At 40.8% G+C, this 19,436-nt stretch overlaps 3 protein-coding genes across 3 annotated transcripts in view; 1 reads left to right on the forward strand and 2 right to left on the reverse strand.

Annotated features, from left to right (window-relative positions):
• The window catches only part of si:dkey-251i10.1 (uncharacterized protein LOC100038774 homolog), a 211,843-nt gene that overhangs the window by 69,740 nt on the left and 122,667 nt on the right, over positions 1-19,436 (reverse strand). The window lies entirely within an intron of this gene.
• Positions 1,102-9,959, forward strand: cdc23 (CDC23 (cell division cycle 23, yeast, homolog)). The gene is made up of 16 exons (XM_061054769.1): positions 1,102-1,242; positions 1,748-1,820; positions 3,559-3,696; positions 3,782-3,824; positions 3,942-4,047; positions 4,139-4,271; positions 5,719-5,896; positions 5,983-6,080; positions 6,601-6,682; positions 6,872-7,025; positions 7,199-7,318; positions 7,451-7,526; positions 7,625-7,686; positions 7,869-7,947; positions 9,104-9,223; positions 9,303-9,959. The coding sequence occupies exons 1-16, from the start codon at positions 1,130-1,132 to the stop codon at positions 9,453-9,455; spliced, it is 1,728 nt and encodes a 575-aa protein (XP_060910752.1). The 5' UTR covers positions 1,102-1,129; the 3' UTR covers positions 9,456-9,959.
• kif20a (kinesin family member 20A) lies at positions 9,903-19,340 on the reverse strand. Its single transcript, XM_061054768.1, has 19 exons — positions 19,158-19,340; positions 17,170-17,343; positions 16,795-16,920; positions 16,531-16,650; positions 16,199-16,337; positions 15,871-16,046; positions 15,381-15,480; positions 15,050-15,262; positions 14,376-14,487; positions 14,204-14,278; positions 13,959-14,102; positions 13,667-13,835; positions 13,424-13,576; positions 12,610-12,749; positions 12,361-12,463; positions 11,986-12,181; positions 11,799-11,890; positions 11,571-11,708; positions 9,903-10,817 (listed from the first exon to the last, which is right to left on the reverse strand). The coding sequence occupies exons 2-19, from the start codon at positions 17,335-17,337 to the stop codon at positions 10,440-10,442; spliced, it is 2,742 nt and encodes a 913-aa protein (XP_060910751.1). The 5' UTR covers positions 17,338-17,343; positions 19,158-19,340; the 3' UTR covers positions 9,903-10,439.

Genomic DNA, 19,436 nt, shown 5'->3' on the forward strand with positions numbered 1-19,436 from the left:
AAGAGCTGAGTGAGCCTATAGGCTAGTTACACAGAAGAAGTCAAAGGTCCACAATACAACAATATGCATGAACTGGACTAGAAGATGCAATATAAAGATTTGATTCAGCAGTGAATCACACATTGCTTTGTTCTTTAGTTAGTAATTTTAACTCTTTTGGGTGTAACCCAAAAATCCTGCTCCAGTGCAGGGTTAAGCTCTGGACTAGTGGTGAGGAGGATATCTCATATTTGAAGTTTTGAGTATAAAAAAAACTGTAAGCTCTGAGCTGTCAGAGCAATAACCCCCAAGTGAACAGAGATCTCAGCCAAAGCAATAATATAGAGCACACAGTACAGATGATGTTGTGATGTCTTTATTCAGTGTATGCTTACATGTGATGAATACAAAGCAGTACTGCTGTTTGATATTCAAATTGGAAAATGGATCAAAAACATAGCCTTATATTGCGGTGTGCATACACAGTAATTGTATTTTAACAAACAAATATACCCTATTTCAAATGCATCCCTTCATTGTTCATCTGTTATTCCAGTGTTTGTTTCAGTTAGATCGTGTGCAACAAAACAACTACAACTCCTGGGGGCTATGCTGACAAAGCTGATAACTCTTTGAGGATGAGGATGAATCACAATTATTCTTTTGCAAACATTGGTAATTTTATTCATTTTATTGTATGAAATTGGCTGGAGGAGATGTAAGCTGGAAGAGATGTTCTTTCTGTCATTGCTTACCATAGACTGCAAATTAGGCAATTGCTTACTGAAAAAAAAATGCAGCTCTTTTTCCTGTCCTTTATTTTAATTTTTTTTCCCGTGAAATTTCAATATTTTTTAGAGCTCTTTTTCCTGTCCTTTATTTTAATGTTATTTATTTTAATAGGTATGACTGCAAATGCATGTTTTTTTCGAAAATATTTACACTGTGTTATTTTTTAATAATAACACGGCTGTGTCCGAAATGACAAACTACTCACTATGCAGTCCTCCACACTGAGAACTGATTATCCAGCTTTTGTTTCTGCTATTTTGAAAGCTCAGAGGAAAAAGAAGTGACGCAATTCACAGCGGGCGGGACTACCGCCTTGTAACGAGCGTATTCAACCAATAGCAGACCTGCTTGATAAAATATGAAAATGGCGGCTCTCTGTGCTGAGTTTGGGGACCTGGCACAAATCAAGAAACAGCTAATATCTGTGATATCGCTCTGTAAAGAAAGAGGACTTTTACACAGCGCAAAGTGGTGAGATTTACTCGAGTGCGCTTTTCCATAAGCTGCCCGGCTTTTTTGTTCTGTTGCCATAGTAACCAGGGGGGAGGTTGACGTTAGTTACCGGTCTGTTAGCAACAAGCTGCGTTAGCTGTTGACAAGTCTCATTATATGACAACAGCTAATTAAAACGAGTTACTGTAAACATTAGATATGTGATAACTACCTCGTATTTCACACAGAAAGTCAACTGCAACATAGGACTAAATCTCTGTGTGCTGCTACGATATGTAATGTTGGTATTTATGTAGCTACTTTGTGAAATTAGTTGAATAGTGAAGTTACAGACGGTGTTTTTAGGTTACATGCATACTTGCATCCACATTAATTGTTTATTAGTAGGCCTATCGGAATGAAAACATTGTTTGTTTTTCTACTTACCCCAAACCTGAAGTGATGGCACAGATGCCCCCTTACAGTGACTTTGACTGAAAGGTATCCACAGGTATGACAGGTGCTCTCTGTGTTTCTCTTTTAGGGCTTCTGAATTGGCTTTCTCGCTGGACCCTCTTCCCAAGGACAAGTTACCTGCCTCACCTCCTTTTACAGAGGTTTGTATGCTTTTGTATGCTTTTTGTTTGATAACAATGACTGTGTAGGTACTCTTAAAGAATACTACAGTACCCATGATCAAGGAAACAAAGGAGCCCAGCAAATATACTTTAATGAATACCTACTAACTTAATGTTGATGGTCTCGATATCATTGATGATGATGATGGTTGTGACGATTGTTTTTGTTTGATAACAATGACTTATAAGATGGTTTCTATACTGATTAGAGCTCTCAAAAACTGCAGTCAATGTTGTGCTTTGCCTCTGGTCACTTCCTGTCAGCACCTGTGTGTCCAATCAGACTCAAAGCTGATCGTTTGCTCTTACTGACATTGTTCCCTTTTTTCTAGATCCTTGCTTGTGTTGTTCTTACTCTCTGATGTACGTCGCTTTGGATAAAAGCGTCTGCTAAGTGAATTGTAGAATTGCATGATGCGAGGCCCGAGGCTCTCCTGTGTCTTATTAGTTGTCTATATTTTCGTCCAGTTCCATTTAATAAGTTTAGCTTTAGAGTTCAATTAATAAGATATCAAACTGTTTAGTAGTGTATGTGTACAAACAATTCTTTACTAGTCTCTTTGTTAAAATGAAGTTGAATGGAGATGTACACCGAGTAAAATGTTCAATCTGAATTTATCACCTGAAACAGATGATGATTGCTGTTCAGTTTTGAGAAAAGTTAACTCAAGCAACATTTTGATGTTAAATTGTTGGGAATAATTTCAGCCCTACATTTCAATATTAACTCACAAGAATGTATATAAAAGAGGCGACTGTGTAGTAGGGCTGGGTGATATGGACCAAAACTCATATCTCGATATTGTTTAGCTGAATGGCGATACTCGATATGTATCGATATGTCTTTTATTAACAGTGAAAACACATGGAAAAATAAACTACCTGTTTGTGAATTTAAAAAGTAATATTATAAAATAAAAATGTTCCTTAAATACAATAAAAGAGAGAGAGAGAGGAGGAGCAGGGTTAAGAGGGACAGACAGTCATCATCATCATTGAGATAAAAAAGTGAACTGGCACCTCTGTAACGTTATTTTAATGCAACTTAAACTATATCGATATTAACGATATTGTCTTACCCTATATCTTGTTTGAAAATATATCGATATATCTTAAAAACTCAATATATTGTCCAGCCCTACTGTGTAGGTACTCTTTAAGAATACTACAGTACCCATGTTCAAGGAAACAAAGGAGCCCAGCAAATATACTGGTAATGTGTTTTTATGTAGTTTATGAAAAAAAAACAGTTGTGGTCTGTGACACAGAGGAATACGCTAAATGAGGATCTCGCTACACAGTCCATATATTTGTTTCTTGGTAGATTCTTTTGTCAGTTTTGCTCTCATTGTTGGGTTTTCTGGGAATAACAGAAAAAAACAAAAGTAAAACCTGTCCTTTGAGAATTGTATAATAAAAAAGAAGGTTTATATAAGTAACAATATGATGTGCAAAAAATAGCAGCATTGCATCCTTAAGTCTTTGCTTTGTCAATAGTTTTAATCAATAGTGTCCCTCTCTCAGGACGAGAAAGGTTATACTGCCCCCTGCTGGTGATTTTGTATGTTGAAATTTAAGTCGGAGTCAATAATACTGTTACTACATCATAAAGTGCGTTGGTGATTTTTAACTAGATATTCATTGATTAATTTACCATAGAAAATATGATATTGATGACTGTTCTTTGTCATGGTTGGTCTGTGTGTTTTTAATACAGGAAGATGCACAAGACCTGGATGCACTCACTCTGGCTAAATCGTACTTTGACCTGAAAGAGTATGACCGTGCTGCGTACTTTCTGAAAGGCTGCTGCAGTCAGAAGGCTTATTTCCTCTATATGTACTCTCGCTATCTGGTAAGTTTCTTTACATATCCGGCATGTACAGACTCCTTTTGCTTCCACAAATAGACTTTTTGAGAGATTCTGTTTTTATCCTCAGTCAGGGGAGAAGAAGAAGGACGATGAAACTGTGGACAGCCTCGGTGAGGAATTGTCTGTTTCATGTTTATTTATGTAAAAGCTGAAAGTAATGATCTGTCCAATAACACTGTTTTTTATTGTGTGTGTGTGTGTGTGTGTGCGTGTGCGTGTGTGTCCAGGTCCCCTTGAGAAGGGTCAGGTTCGAAATGAAGCATTGCGAGAACTGAGGGTTGAGCTCAGTAAGAAGCATATTGCAGGAGAGTTGGACGGGTTCACCTTGTACCTGTAAGAGTCTTTCCTCCTAAATGTACACACTGTGTGCAGGTTTTGCAGAGTTGTACTCATAAACTATTTACGTGTGTGTGTGTTTAAAAAGGTATGGGGTGGTGCTACGAAAGCTGGATCTACTGAAGGAGGCGGTGGAGGTGTTTGTTGAGGCAATTCATGCGCTCCCACTTCACTGGGGAGCCTGGCTGGAGCTGAGTAACCTCGTCACCAACATTGAAATGGTAACCTCCTTTGTGTTTTACCCATATACACTGAATTGTGAAATGAACTTATTAACTATCGTGCATCAGAACTCATATACTGTTCTCATTCTGTATCTGACCTGTTGTGTGGAGATCGGGGTAACACATAAAAAAAAAACATGGCCATTTGTTAGGTGGGGGTTATTTCTGTAGTAGATGGACAATGATGAAAATGGAAACAGACTGTGGATCATCTTAGGATTTATTCAGCCATGGTCAGACAACACAGAAACACAACACACATGGCTGACAAAGTGCAGACCATCGCTGACCAAGATCTCACAATTGCTTGCAATCATTGACAATCATTGGCAAAGTGGCCAAATGGCAAAGTCTTCATCACACAGTGTGGCTTATATTCTGCTGGAAGGTACAGCCCACAAATTCCTTTCCATTTGGGTACATCGCTATAAAACAATAAAGATGACATGACATTGATTTGCATACGTAACAGATGTAGACTCTTTGTCTAGCAAACAGTTGTTGACAACATATGGTTGGATCCTATCCAAACATAGATCTGCTACAATTTAGATGTTTCACCATATAAGGTTACAGCTTCACAGACCCAAAAGAAGAATTAACCGAAGATGGTTGACACAATTTAAAGATATGTCCACAAAATTAATGAATCCATGAAAATACGTACTAACACCATTCTTCCAAGTTAAGATTTGTAAATCAATCAAACTACTATGAAGGAACCAGCACACTCATTATTAATTTACACGCTCTAAAATTCAATGACTTAGCTGAACTTAAAACTGCGCAATATCACTTTCTTCCTCGCTGAGATAAGAGCGCGCAGGTCTCAAACTTAAGGGGACAGGTCATTTAAAAAGCCAAACAATGAAAAGGAGAAATATAGAACAGGACTTTGTATCTTCCAAAGGTGTAAACTTGTAGAGCAGTGGTATCAAAGAAATTAAAAATGTGCACTTCACCTTCTTCATTAAACAAATATGAAGATGAGCTATGATAAACAGTATTTGTGAGAAGATTGAAACACATTGTTGTCTTGTTTGGTTGTCCCTTCTTATTTGGAAACTTGATTAAAAATCATTTGTTCTGCTTTGTAGTTAAAGAGTTGCGTTGCTGTATATGTGATATGTGAACATGTTGGTATAATGAGCTGAAGTTTTCACCTCCCCCTTTTGGCTCGGCTCAGTACCTCAGTGTGTTTTGTTTGTAATTAGAATATAACTTCTCTCTGTTTTCAGTGAGTATGAATATAAATGCTGCTCCTAAAAACAACTTCGACCACTTTCCTTTCTCAGGTCCGCTGTAACGTTTATACCTAAAAGCCACTCTCACAATGCACACTTAGGATGGCAGATTACACTTTATGTTTCTGAACAAACAGTGAGAAAAGGTAAATCTCAGGTTATATTGCAATCTTAAATAATCCCATCCGTCTCTTCCTCAGCTCAAGTCATTGTCTCTGCCTGACTGCTGGATCAAAGACTTCTTCATGGCCCACATGTACACCGAGCTGCAGATGATCAAAGAAGCGTTACAGAAATATCAGAACCTCATGGAGGCCGGCTTTTCTAAGAGCACCTACATCATCTCGCAGATCGCTGTCGCCTATCACAACATCAGAGGTTCGTCTTCCATCTGTTTACGGTACATGGTGACAGTTTTGCCTGTCTCAGGGACACGTTTGATATTAAACTGTCTCTTATTACAGATATCGACCAAGCTCTGGCTTTGTTCAATGAGCTGAGGGAGCAGGATCCGTTTCGCATCGACAACATGGACACATTCTCTAACCTGCTCTATGTCAAAGTGAGTTCACTATTGTTTGATGATAACTCAGTGATTAGCAAAGAAGAAGAAGACATGTCAAAGAATTGGTTTAAATCATGTGTGGTGCGGCACAAAAAGCAAAGAAGACAGATTCTTCTTACTAACAGAGGGCTCAAACATCCAGATGTTCTTATTTGGATCTTTAAATATTGTTGAAGGATCACATGTTTTCAAGGATCAAGGATTTCTTGATTATCCTACAGGGGCTAATTTTTGTTTATAGCCAGCAGTACCACACAACCACCATCTCACAAACAGCTAGAATAATTAAAAAAAGGAAATACAGGAGACATCAGAGAACACACATAATGATAAGAGCAATGGCATTACATACAGTACCATAGATTTATATATGTCTGTTTGCCCAGCATGTCAGGAGCAAGAACTTGTTAAAAAGCTCAGCTCAGGAGCTTAGAGGAGAAGTACCTCCTTGTGTGGATCAGACTGATTTTCTTTCTTTCGTCCTGTAATCTAAAATACTGTGAGTTTTGTCACACAGAGCATGAAGCCAGAGTTGAGCTACTTGGCCCACAACCTGGTGGAGATCGACAAGTACAGAGTAGAGACGTGCTGCGTTATTGGTAAGTGTTACGGCAGTCTGATCGATACTGATGATTATGATGATAATCGATTGCATTCTATAAATGAAATGTATGAAAACATTCCGTTTACAGCTTTAATGATGTGATGGCCAGCCTCTTTTCTATATATCTGAAATATATGTGAGATGGTTAGCCAGCATTAACTGTGTTTTTTTGTCTCATCTACAGGTAACTACTACAGTTTACGCTCTCAGCATGAGAAGGCAGCTTTGTACTTTCAGCGGGCCCTCAAACTGAACCCTCGCTGCCTCGGGGCCTGGACCCTCATGGGCCACGAATACATGGAAATGAAAAACACGTCAGCTGCCATCCAGGCCTACAGGTCAGACTGAACATGAAGGAGTAGATTTCAGTTAAAATGATGGATTTGTTTGTCAGTGTGTGTTATGATACTTAACGCCAGACGTTTCACAGCAGCATGGGAGATTCATTCCTGCTCAGGTTGTTAATAAGCGTTTTGTTTCGTCATGTTGACTTCTTTATTTTTTCTATCAGGCATGCCATAGAAGTCAACAAGCGAGACTACAGAGCCTGGTACGGCCTGGGACAGACATATGAGATCCTGAAGATGCCCTTTTACTGTTTGTACTATTACCGAAAGGCTCATCAGCTCAGGTACAAAGAACAAAAAAAGAGGCCTTTAATCTAGAAGACAATTCAAAGAATAAATGTGATTTTTAAAAAGTAAGTGATCATAAACTGAATGGTCATTGTTTGTTTTGACATACTGTGATGTTTTTTTTGTAGGCCCAATGACTCTCGCATGTTGGTTGCACTTGGTGAAAGCTACGAAAAGCTGTCACAGCAGTTGGAAGCCAAGAAGGTACACACGTTTCAACTGTCAGACATTTCTGCTTGGTGTTGTAAAGCCACGTTTTTGTCGTCTGTGTGATGATCTGACAATATTCTATTGATGTGTAGTGTTACTGGAGGGCATACTCTGTCGGGGATGTGGAGAAAATGGCTCTGCTCAAACTGGCAAAGTAAGTGTCTATTTCTCTATTCCAAGAGAACATGATAAAACTAACATTACATCAGAGTGATCGTGAAGATTGTGATTCAAATAAATACATCTGTTCTTTTTCTATTTTCTTTGTCATATGTTAACATGTTATTTAAACCACTCATAAGTTAGAGCTAATGTAATGTGTGACTCCTCTGGCAGGCTCCATGAGCAGCTGAATGAGTACGATGATGCTGCCCAGTGTTATATGCTTTACATCCAGGACATTTTCTCTTGTGGGGTAAGTTGATCAAATGATCTGAGTCACATCTCACAACATGAGAAAAATATAAGATATGGTAAAACAATGTTTGATAATGCGATAACAATATAAAGTGTGATAAATTCACAACAATCGAATGTGTATTCTAGCTGTAACTTACAGAGCTATATCCTGTTTTGTATATATTACCGTTTCAAGGCAGGGTATTTACGCCCCTGTGACGCCACTGTGCATTCAATGTAATTGTAACTGAAGTGTTATTGTGGGACCAAGGTGACCTACCACTGAGCCCGCATCAGAGGTAATAGAGGCACTACAGGGGTAAAGACGGGATCACTGTAAAATGTTGGAGACGCGGGCGGAAACAGCGCTGTGTGTGTGTGAAGCTCCCGCTGTTTCTTTACACATTATGCCTCTGTGCCAACGCAATGAGAAATCACACACTGTGACACAAATATGACGCCGTTACAGGGGAGCTTCATAACAGAATTGCAGTCTTAAAAAAAAAAAAAAAGGTAGTCTATCTGTTGTTCTTCATGTTTTATATAACACCTGTGTGTCCAGCATGTTTCTCTTGAATCCGCAAAATGTAAAGCATCAAATGCATCAAAATAGTGTGAAAGCCTTGCCGAACTCAAACCTCTGCCGAATGGGTCAAATGATGCTCAGTCAGAAAGCATTGCATGAAATAATTTCTCACTTATTGCGATAAATTGACACATTTGCGATGTATTATTGCAAATGTTGTAATTTAAAAAAAAATGTAATTGCATTTAATTGTGTAGCCCTGATCTAAATACATCTTTAAATATGCCTGTTTACAAATTGATGTGAAGTTTCCAGCTGACCCCTCAGTAACAACCAAGGAAAATCTGAATACAAAAGCATACAATAAATCAGAGTCCTGACATCCATTCTGTCTACACATGGATGAATTGGACAGAAGAGTGTGGCCAGCATCACTTGTGCTCTTATTGCTGAGTGGGAACAAATCCAAGCTGCAGCCTGGATCCCAAACCTTACAGGAAGTCTTAACAGAGCATGTAGCGATGATTTAGCTAGCTTTTAATGCAGCTTGGGAAAAAAAGAGAAGTTGGATGTATTGTTTGTGTGAATGTTTTTGGCCATATGTTGTATAAAGAAGTCTATTCCTAATGAAATATTGTCATCAAAGGAACAACTGGAGCATGCAGAGGTGAGCACAGCCCTGCGGTACCTGGGTCAGTATTATTTCAAGAACAAGCTCTACGATGAGGCGTCTCTCTGCGCGCAACGCTGCTGTGACTACAACGACGTAAGTGTCTCTGAGCAGTGTTGTCTAGTTTGTGTAGTAGTAACACACTAACTGGTGTCACATGTCATTCTGCTTGTAGGCACGTGAAGAGGGGAAGGCTCTGCTGAGACAGATTTCACTGGTCAGAGATCAGATCGAGACTCCATCGGCAGATCTATTTGCGCCGCTCTCAAACAACAACACACCCGTCAGGAGGGTTTCTCCACTGAACCTCATCTCCTTTACACCCTGACCCCCCCCCCCCCGGACCTTCTCTTTCGCTGGCTTCAAAGTGGACAATGTGTGTGTCCTGAAACACGACACTGTGGGTGTTTGTGTTGGCAGGAGTTACTTTTGACAGAGAATTGTTAATGACATTAAAATTGCTTTCTTTTTTTGTAAAATTTGCCATCATTTCATTTGATACTTCAACTGAAAAAAACAAATACATAATAAATGCTGACAACTGTAAGTCAGATTTATACACTGCAGTAAACCTTATGTATAATGTCTTTGAACAGATTTTCAACTACTCTTTTATATTATGAAAGTTCAGTGTTAATCCTTTTACACTGTTGACCTATAACTGTAATAGGTCAACTTTCTAAAAAAGATCAGGTGCGCTGAAACGGTCACCTTTAACTATTTACATATATACACATGTAGAAGAAAGACAACACCAACTCATCACGTTTGACCTGCAGTCATCGAAACTGTTTATATGTAAATAGTTGAAATAAAGGCGTGCCTATAACTTAAGGGCTTTCAGCTTTGGGTTTAATGTTGTATATTACATGACACCACTAAAGAGATCTAAACATATTTACAGTGTAAAAATGCGACGTAAAATGTTTTTTTTAATCCACTGTGATACTAAAGATAACTCCCAACGTTTTCACAGATTTTATTGTAGAGAACAGAAAATAGTTACAGTGAAGGGATTGAAAGGACATGCAGACCAGGTTAATTATACACACACACACATTATTGCTACTATACATACTGTAACTGTTTACCACTAAGCAGCTTTCTCACTAGCATACTGCAACCCCAATGAAAGCATAAATGTGCAACTGGCATGAACATTATATCTGTATTTGGTTTGACAACACCGAGCTAACTACTGAAAAATGTGAATATGTACAAAAAATATAAAATACCATAAAGTTTGAGCGAATATAAACTTTTCTTTTTGCATAACATAAAAGACGATACTCCCTATGTGGCTTCAGAGAGCTCAGTACTTCCCCCTGAGATTGCGAGGGGTGAGGAGAGGGCTGGGAGGGGGTGAAGGCTGGCGGGAACGCAGGATCTGTGAGTAGGGGGTATCTGCTCCTTGACATGCTCGAGTGTTGTACTGGCGGGTCGGGGTACGTGTCGGGAACAGAGACTGGAAAAAGGGCCGTTTCTGTGGAGGTCGGTTCTCTGTGTCAGTCGGTGCAGCAGCCACACAGCCTCTCTTCTTACAGGAACCTGCAGCGGTTGCGGGCGGGACAGAACCGGAGGTGGGCAGCTGGGGCCGGACAGCCTGTGTCTGGGCCAGGGTCTCTGCTTTCCGCCTTAAGTCGGCTTTTACGAGCGTCAGGCCGTTCTGGAGCTCCAACAGGATCTGGTCCTGAGAAGAAGTCAGTTAACAAGGTTAGACGAGACCACGGGGGGGGGGGGGGGGGGGGGAAGGGAGTGGAGGGGTGGGGTGGGTTGAAGGTGAGGGAGGTTGAGAGAAAGGTAAGTCAAGCAAAATGAAATGCATAATCATGCTAATGCTCAGCAATCACCTGGTGAGATGTTAGAAACCCAGATTTAGTTTAATAGCTGGCTTTGCATTAAGAGCGTTAGTGAAGAGATCAGAGGGAGAGAAAGAGAAAGGATCAAAGTTGAGAGTTGCACTCAAAGACTTAAAACTGCTTTGGCTGTTTTTCTTCAGCAATTAAATACATTTAATTAAAAGAAAAGCTCTTTTGGTTTTAAAAATGAAAGTAGTATACTTCAAGTACACCTGACAATTACATTTAAATTGACATCTGTCAAATGTAATAATCGGCCACGAACAAAGAAATAAGCACAACTAATTCAAATTAGTGAGCTTTGCAATAGCAATAAATTAAGGAACATCATACTATAAACCAGGGATGGGCAACTTTGGTCACAGCAAGGGCCACATTCATTTAATTCTCACTGCCAGAGGGGCCAAATTGTAGGATATAAAAATGATTACAGTCAATAATATCTCAAATTTAACTCAACATATGCCAGTGATCAAATATTATTATGGACATACTTCTGGTTTTCATGATTTCATGGCAGATTTTGTCAATTGACCCCCGGGCCGCCAGTTGCCCACCCCTGCTATAAACATTTGTAGTCCTACCTGTTTGGCTAGTGTCTCATCTGCAGTGGCTAAGGCCTGCCGCAGCCTCTCTCCTCCTGTGTTACGACAGCAGGCGCGTTCACCAGACTGCAGGTCCAACCCGAGCCTCTGCAGGTCCCCACGCAGCTGGCGCAGGTTCTGTAGGGGAAAAAAAAAGGGATTCAATCTTTTTAAGGGTATGAAAAACAAAAACGCTAACGACTTAAATATAATACAGCAGTAACTGACCCGTTGTCCTTCCTCCAGCTTGCGATCAGCAGAAGAGGTGAGGGCGCCTGTTGAACCTGGAACTTCCAGCTGCATCTTCAGCTTCACCAGTTCTGCCCAGACAAGCAGAAGGAGGAAGTCATCTTCCAAGAACAATACCTCACCTGAAAAATAATGATCTGATTGTTCCTGTGATGTTGTGACTTACCTTGTGTCTTAGAGAGCAGTTCAGCACGACACTGGTTGAGCTCAGCATTCAGTCTGCTGACGTCAGGCTGACAATTGAGACGCTGAGAACGCCGAGGCCCCTCAGAGTCTTCCTGCGGCACCCACACGGGGACTGACTCAGTCGGCTTCTTCTTTTCAAGGGCGGCAGATAAAGCTTCAATCTCCTGATCTCGCTCCTAAAAATAGAACCAAACCGAGTACGTTAGATTAATGTGAATAATGTGCTAACAAAAACCGCCACATTCTGGACATTTAAATGAGTTTGGGTAAAGTATCCATTACAGAAGATAGTAAACATACTGCATTCTGACAGACTCTGCCTTAAAGTACTTAAAGCAAATGATGAAGCGCCCACCTTCAGCTCCTGGCTGTAGAATTTCTTCAAATGTTTCTGAATGTTTGATATCTTGTCTTCGTATCTCTCTTCAATTAGAGCTCTCTCCGTCTCCAAGGTCTCACTGTACATCAAGAGGACTTCACAACTTAAAATCTGCATCCATGATATATTCAAACACTTTGTCTGCAGTTTAATTAACAACTTCACATTTAGGGACATTTCTTTCACAGAAAAAAAAAAAAAAAAAAAGGATTAAAAGAAACACACCTGAAGTCGTTCTTCATCCCAGTGATGACCTCCATCATCTCAGACACCACCTGCTCTCTCACATTCGCCTCAAGAGCCTCTTTCTCCTCCCGCTGACGCTGCACCTCTCTCTTCAGGACATCGATGGCCTGCAGGAGAGCCTAGATTCAAAAAAAAAAACAATCAGCTGTGAGGAACACTGGACAACAGGTTGTTTAAGACGCTACATTAACAATCAATTGTTAACCCTTTTCACACAGGTACTAAACTCCTGAATATTTCCAGACGCCATACAACAGGTGGGCTGCGTGTGTGAACACAAACAGCTAAATTTCTCACCCTGCCATCATCCGGATTTATTCCTGCCAGCCTCCCAGTAAAGAATGGTAAGCAGGTGAGATTAAATAGGAAAATTTAGCTGCAAGCAAGTTGACAGGATGATACTGTCGTTCACTTGTTTCACTGCTTTATACTCTGATAATAATAATGTTTCCATGGCTGTGTCCTAGTGGAAACGTTCTTATCCATGTTGTGATTAAAGTAACCCAGAAACAGTACCAAAAAAATCCTTCCTTCTGCATTCACTACTTGGCTGCCCCCGTCACCTACATTATAGTATTTTGAGTTGTGAGATCAAATCCAACACTGATAATGTTCTGCTGTGAGGCTCGTGTGTAAAAAGGCAAGTTCTTGAAAACATCAGGGCCTGAATGTCCTGACATTATCTAGAAAATATCAATGTGTAAAAATGGATTTTTAAAAACAGACATCTCTTCTTTTTTTTCCTGTCGTCAGTAAATATTTTATTCTCACATACAAGAGACAACGATATTACCTCAGTATTAAACATGGTGATATCTCCGTCTTCAACATCACTCTCATCGTCTTCCTCTTCCATCACCGTGCTGTCGTTACCGTGCGCTGACGGCTCACGCAGCAGGGACAGGATGTAGGCCACTCTGGTCTTTGTGGACGGACCGTGGACCAGCTGAAATAACAAAGAGGGATTATTCTTTAATCCGTCACTCTCAAAAATCACCCAAATCAGAAGTTCAGTACGTAAAGTGTGTTTGGTTACCTGAGTAGCGATGGCTGAGAATTTGAGGGCTTGGAGGGTCTCGTCGTAGATGGAGGCGCATGGATTGATGTTCACCACCATGCTGGATGTTCCTCGGCCACAGAAGAAGCCCTGCAGGACCCGGGTCAGTTTACTGTCCCTGAAGGGCACCACTTGAGGGGCTCGGGACCTGTGACGAGTACAGAACAGATGTTCAAACGTAGGAAGTGTCTCTAAATATCAATCCATACGAGGGACATGTTTGAAGAAGAAAAGCAGGAGCGCATAGGTGAAAAGGGCTCATAACACATACTTGTTGTTCTGGTTGTGCCTCAGAGCGCCGATGCAGCGTCCCAGCGTTAAGAGAGACGTGTTGATGTTGTTAGCCTCCTTCATCCTCTCACCGTTCCGCTGCTCTTTACAGCGCTCAGACCCCGCCAGATCACACACAGTCAGTCTAAAGAAGACAAAGCATTAGACACAACCCTGGTTTATCACTTTGTCAACATCAAAATCAGAACCCGAAAAGTATTTTGGGTATCAAGGGGTTAAACTTACTCGCTGGTGTGCATCGCCGTGTTGGAATCTACCTCTTGGCGAACGTGCACGACCCGAATGGAGAAAATGCTGTGGCTGTGTAGACGATAAATGTACCATCAGCAATGTCAGAAAAAAACATGGACGTACTAAATGAAAATGAGGTTTTGAGAGGCACCGAATTTGCTCCTACCTGCGGCTGGAGTTGTGGTTGATGTGAGTGCTGGCGAAGCTCTGGTTACGGTGTCCAGTTCTCAGAATCCTCCAAGCTTCCTCTGCACTGCGTACCTGGATCCAGGTGAGGTCTGAAAGAACAAGCAGAATAAAAATGACACTATTGTAGAGTTGTCGTGATACCAGAATTTTCCAACTTTTATAGCATGTTAGTAAAAATCCAACGATATCGACACCCGTTTGGATACCGCAGCAACAAAAATAGCAGGAACAAATGACACTTAGACTTAGACTAAACTTAGACACTGTCACTTCTTCTGCTCTCTGGCTGTTTGTTAGAGACATAATTGTAACTTCTGCATCTTTAAGAGATCCCTTATGGATTTGCAAAACCTCAGTATTTGTTCTGCCGCGAATTTGAATGGACCACCTGTGCCCTCTTCTCTTACTCCTGGAGCAGCTTGGGGTTAAAAATATGAAGATCTGCATAAAAAAAAAAAACCTTTGATACTCTAAGATACGATGGATCATTCAAATAATACAGATCGTATTGTTTTAAAAGACGAGGTGTGTTCTAAAAGTATTGAAGTAGAGAACATCTTGGCAACCTGTCACCCTCATTTAGCAAAAAGCAGCAACCGATGTAGCTACTGTAGAATAGTATTTGACGTTTTTATAACAAACAAACATCACCTTTCACATAGGGGTTGCCCTGCTTGTCGTCACTGAGGCGCAGTGTGACCCTTTTTCTAAGCTGCAGGGAGGGCGAATTATCCAGAAGGTCATACAGGAACTCATTGTAGATTTCATAGAAGGACACCCAGATAGAAAACTGCACCCCGTCCTCCAGATCGTCACCTCCGCTGTGTGAGAGGCTGTCAGGCTCCAGACACACGCTGTCGGCGTCTGCAAAGAGTGAGAGTTGACGATTAATGTACCAGGGAAGGACAAGAAAGCGGTAATAAAAAGGCATTTGGAGATCCATAATGGAATCACTGTCTAACACCCATCATGTCCTTCTCACCTTCAAGCTGGGTGGCACAGTTAGATGTAGAGGAGAGTCCTCCAACACCGCTGTCCCAGATTGTAGTGGTTCCACCTCGACGAGCGTTTTGACTCTCATCCTGTAACAAACACAATGAGCACATTAGCTCACGTTTGAATGATTATATTCACATACGTAGTGCGGTTAATAAAATCAGACAGATTTATGTAAGAAGAACCCAGACTTGAAAAAATGTACACTCCTTTTATTTTTGAAAAGTCCAATAAATGGCTTTGAGAAAGTAACTTTTAAACCTTTTGATGTAAAGTGTGTATTCATGAGACAGAGCTGGAAGTTTTTGTCTGCAAGTTCATGGCTTGCTTGGACAAAGATTAATAAATGGAAAAAACAAAATGACATGCTGCTATAACAGATATAAACAAATGTACATTACTGACGACTGGGACACTAAAGGAAAACAGAATGACATTTTTCATGACTCTTAATAGTGTTTTTTTTTTCATTTTACCTCTTTGAGCAGAGAGTTTCTGCGGATTTCCTCCGCCCTGACCTCGCCGGAGTCAAGCTGCCTCACATCCTGAGACATGACGGGCTTCAGGTCCATGGCACCGTAGAGGCGACCCTGCAGTTTCCTGAACAGGGACGCTAAAGCCCGAGGCAGCAGGCCAGCCTCTCGACCACTGCCTGCAGGTCAAAGTTTGACATTTTTTCTTTTTGATTGTGTGTCAGCATCTACCACCATCGTGCAAAGCTGCACACGGTCACAACAATGAAACCTTTGTTGTATATTGTTTTGTTAAAGGGACAGTCTGAAAAAGGGGGAAGGGGGAACATACCCTGAATAGTGTAAGTCTTTCCAGAGTTGGTGACACCGTAAGTGTAGAGGAGTCTGTTTTCTCCTTGAAGCACGTCTTTCACCATCGTCTTCATCGTGCTTTCATAAAACTGCTGCTGTGTTGTCTCTGGGCCAAAAATCTGGGGGAAATGGTTGATTATCAATCATCAGTTTGTGGCCGCTTTTCAAAGTCGAAAACACATCACCTCAGTGCCTACATTTATTATTAAGTCATTGGATGCTGTGTACATCAATTAGCAGCTATAAAATAATCTAAACAACAATATTTTTTAACCTTCAAATCAACACAATGTAGAAGTGTGACCTCCTTACCTTTGAGAAGCTGAACTTGTGCATGCTCTGGGTGATGCCCTTCTCTGCAGTCCTCATGTTCTGAGATTCTTTTGGAGCTTTAAGCAGCAGAGTCTCTTCATCTTGGACCGCCACACAACCCTAAAAGAAGAGTAGATCTTGAGCACAGATGCGCTGCAAGCAATAAAGGCACATATCTAACCAAAGGGGGGGGGGGGGGGGGGGGGGGGGGGGGGGGAGGAGAAACAGACACAGGAGAATTCATGTTGCTTTTCATGGTCTCACCTGCTCTTCCCCCTTGTCTCGCTCGGTCCCAGAAAGTGGACGGATTCGCAGAAAAACGTTCACCCTTTCTCCGCTATCGCCATCACAGCTTCCCTGTCTCCCTGCTGCAGGTTTCACGGTTAGTTTCTAGAAGAACATTTAAAAAAAAAAAAGGAGGATTTCAAAACATGAACCATTAAAAGGTCCAACAAGCTACTACACAAGTCAACGTTAAGACTGTGTGTTTCAAAACATTTAAGAAAACCTGCTGTACTTTTTTCAATGTAGGAAATGCGTTCAACATTTTAAAGATACACTAATGGTGAAAACTGCTTCATTTGTTTACAATGAGACTACAAACAGGGTTCAGTGCAACACATAAACGTCGCCTCTCACCGATTCTGTAATGGATGGGCGAGGGTCCAGGCCGGGGGAAATCACAGAGATCTCTGGCAGACGCGGTCTGGTCTTGCCTCCGAGCTCTGCTGCCGTGGACTCAAACACGGCTATTTCATCATCTTCATCATAGGGGCAGCCACACGGGGAGGACAAAGACAGCGCCATGCTGACCTGTTACAATGACACAAATCTTTATGAGTACATCAAGTTGTTTTCACTGGGGTTGTCACGAAACTAGAATTTTAAACTTCGATACGATTCTAGTAAAAACATTAGAGCTGATTTGACACCACAGCATGGTGTAAGCATATGGGGTAAGTTCTGGTTTTCGATTAGCATATTGAAAGAAACTCCTTCAAACTGTTTAAATTGCACAAATTCAATTTATGTGCAATTAATTCAGTGCTCTCTCTCCCTTGATACAGATTTAGGTTAAACCTATGAGCAACTAATATATACTGTATAGTATTTTTTCAAGCTCTTTCCAATACTAAAATAACAGAGATTGTATCATTTCAAAACACATTGTGTCAAAAAGTATACAAATGTTTGGCTGCGTTGATTTCAACATCTTTCCAACCTGCCTGAAAAGTCTGACTAAGTCACCGTGTAGCGTTCCTTCACATGTAGGCTCAGGATAGGGATGTATAATCAAAGTACTAGTTAGTGTTTAAAAGGACCCATCGGGGGGTGGGGGGGTGGCGCCAGTGGCCTGGTGCATGCATCCCATGTGTGGAGGATGGTGTTCCCGTGTCCAACCTGTGGCTTCTTTCCCGCATGTCATCCCGGACTCATCATGAGTCCCCGATTCCTGACTTAGTCCACTGTTCTATCTCTAAAGAAAGGCATAAAGCCCACAAGTACATCTTGAAAAAAGGACCCATTTTGGTGTGTCTTACTCAGCTCTTTGGAAGTACTTCTTCCAAAGTTAGCATATAATAAAGGCCATCACTGAAGATGCAAATCTCTAACATCACGTGGCCTCAGGCAGAAACTCAACATTTCAAAAGGATTCGTTTGAATGAAGGTGTGTCACGACCAGACAATGTGAGAAAACACAGAAACTGGATGAACTACAATAAAACTCAAACAGGTATTTATTTTCACGGCTGTCGAATGTCCTGACAAGTTGGGGATTGGTGCAGAATAGTTTTACCATTGAAATAAAAATTAAAAAAACAGATGCTTTTGATTGGACTGGGCTTTACTGGTTTACACAGAGACTATCAAAATAGATAGGGAAGACTTAGGTGACAGTTCTGAGATAAACTTGATTGAGCCCCAGGTTTAAGAGGAGCAACACACTTTACTACTAATATTTCTCTCTACAAATAACTTTAAACATTTAACCTAACTGAGTTGGGACAGCTTACATTCTGTGTTCCTGAGAGCCATAATCATTTTGCCAAGAATTGCAACATAATACACTTGTTCTCATCAAACTATCAAACATTACCCCTACATCAGGCTTAAGTCTAAGTCACTGTTATTGACACATACCAGTCTGACCATACCTGACACATACCAGTCCAGGGTGTGTAATAACATGCAGATTCAAAACTAAACCAGACTCCCTGCCTGTCCAGGCCACACCTCCTGCAGTCGTTGATCTTTTAACACGGGAGGGAGCTTAACAAGTGAACATACGGGGAGTTATTATAATGTAGATATGGGCTACACAAATGTATTTAAAAGACTTTACTAGTAACATTAACCCCTCTTTATTCAAAATGAACATTAATCTCCTGACGCTCAGGTAAACAGAGTCACATTTGAAGAACATTATCGTTATATTTTGTTTGTATTAAATCTGTTGTTATCATCTTCGTTGCAGTTGGAAAGCTGGATAAAAGCTTTAAAATAAGTTTTAGACATTTACAACTTCATCTTAATGGTATTTAGCAGGTTATCGATGTTGTTGTTGTTGTTGTGAAGCATTGAATGAAACCGCTTGAAGTATCCACGAGGTTAAACATTTGACTTACCTAGAATATCCAAATGGATTTTGTAGTTGCTCGATGTCCGTAAATTCCAACGTTTGTCACCAACACTAAAGTATTTCACAAAAAGTAAAAGTGGTTGGTTTAAAACCGAGCGACCTGAAACTAAACTACACTAACGTACTGTGCCCTGACATCGCTGAATTAACAAACGCGACTGGTTTTCGTTTTTGAACGATGCGCTTGCAAGCAGAGCGACTCGCCGATTGGTTAAGGCTAGTGACGTTGCACTCAAATGTAAACTCCCTGATTGGCTGGCTCACG

Source organism: Labrus mixtus, chromosome 14, assembly GCF_963584025.1.
Source record: "Labrus mixtus chromosome 14, fLabMix1.1, whole genome shotgun sequence".
NCBI classification, from domain to species: Eukaryota; Metazoa; Chordata; class Actinopteri; order Labriformes; family Labridae; genus Labrus; species Labrus mixtus.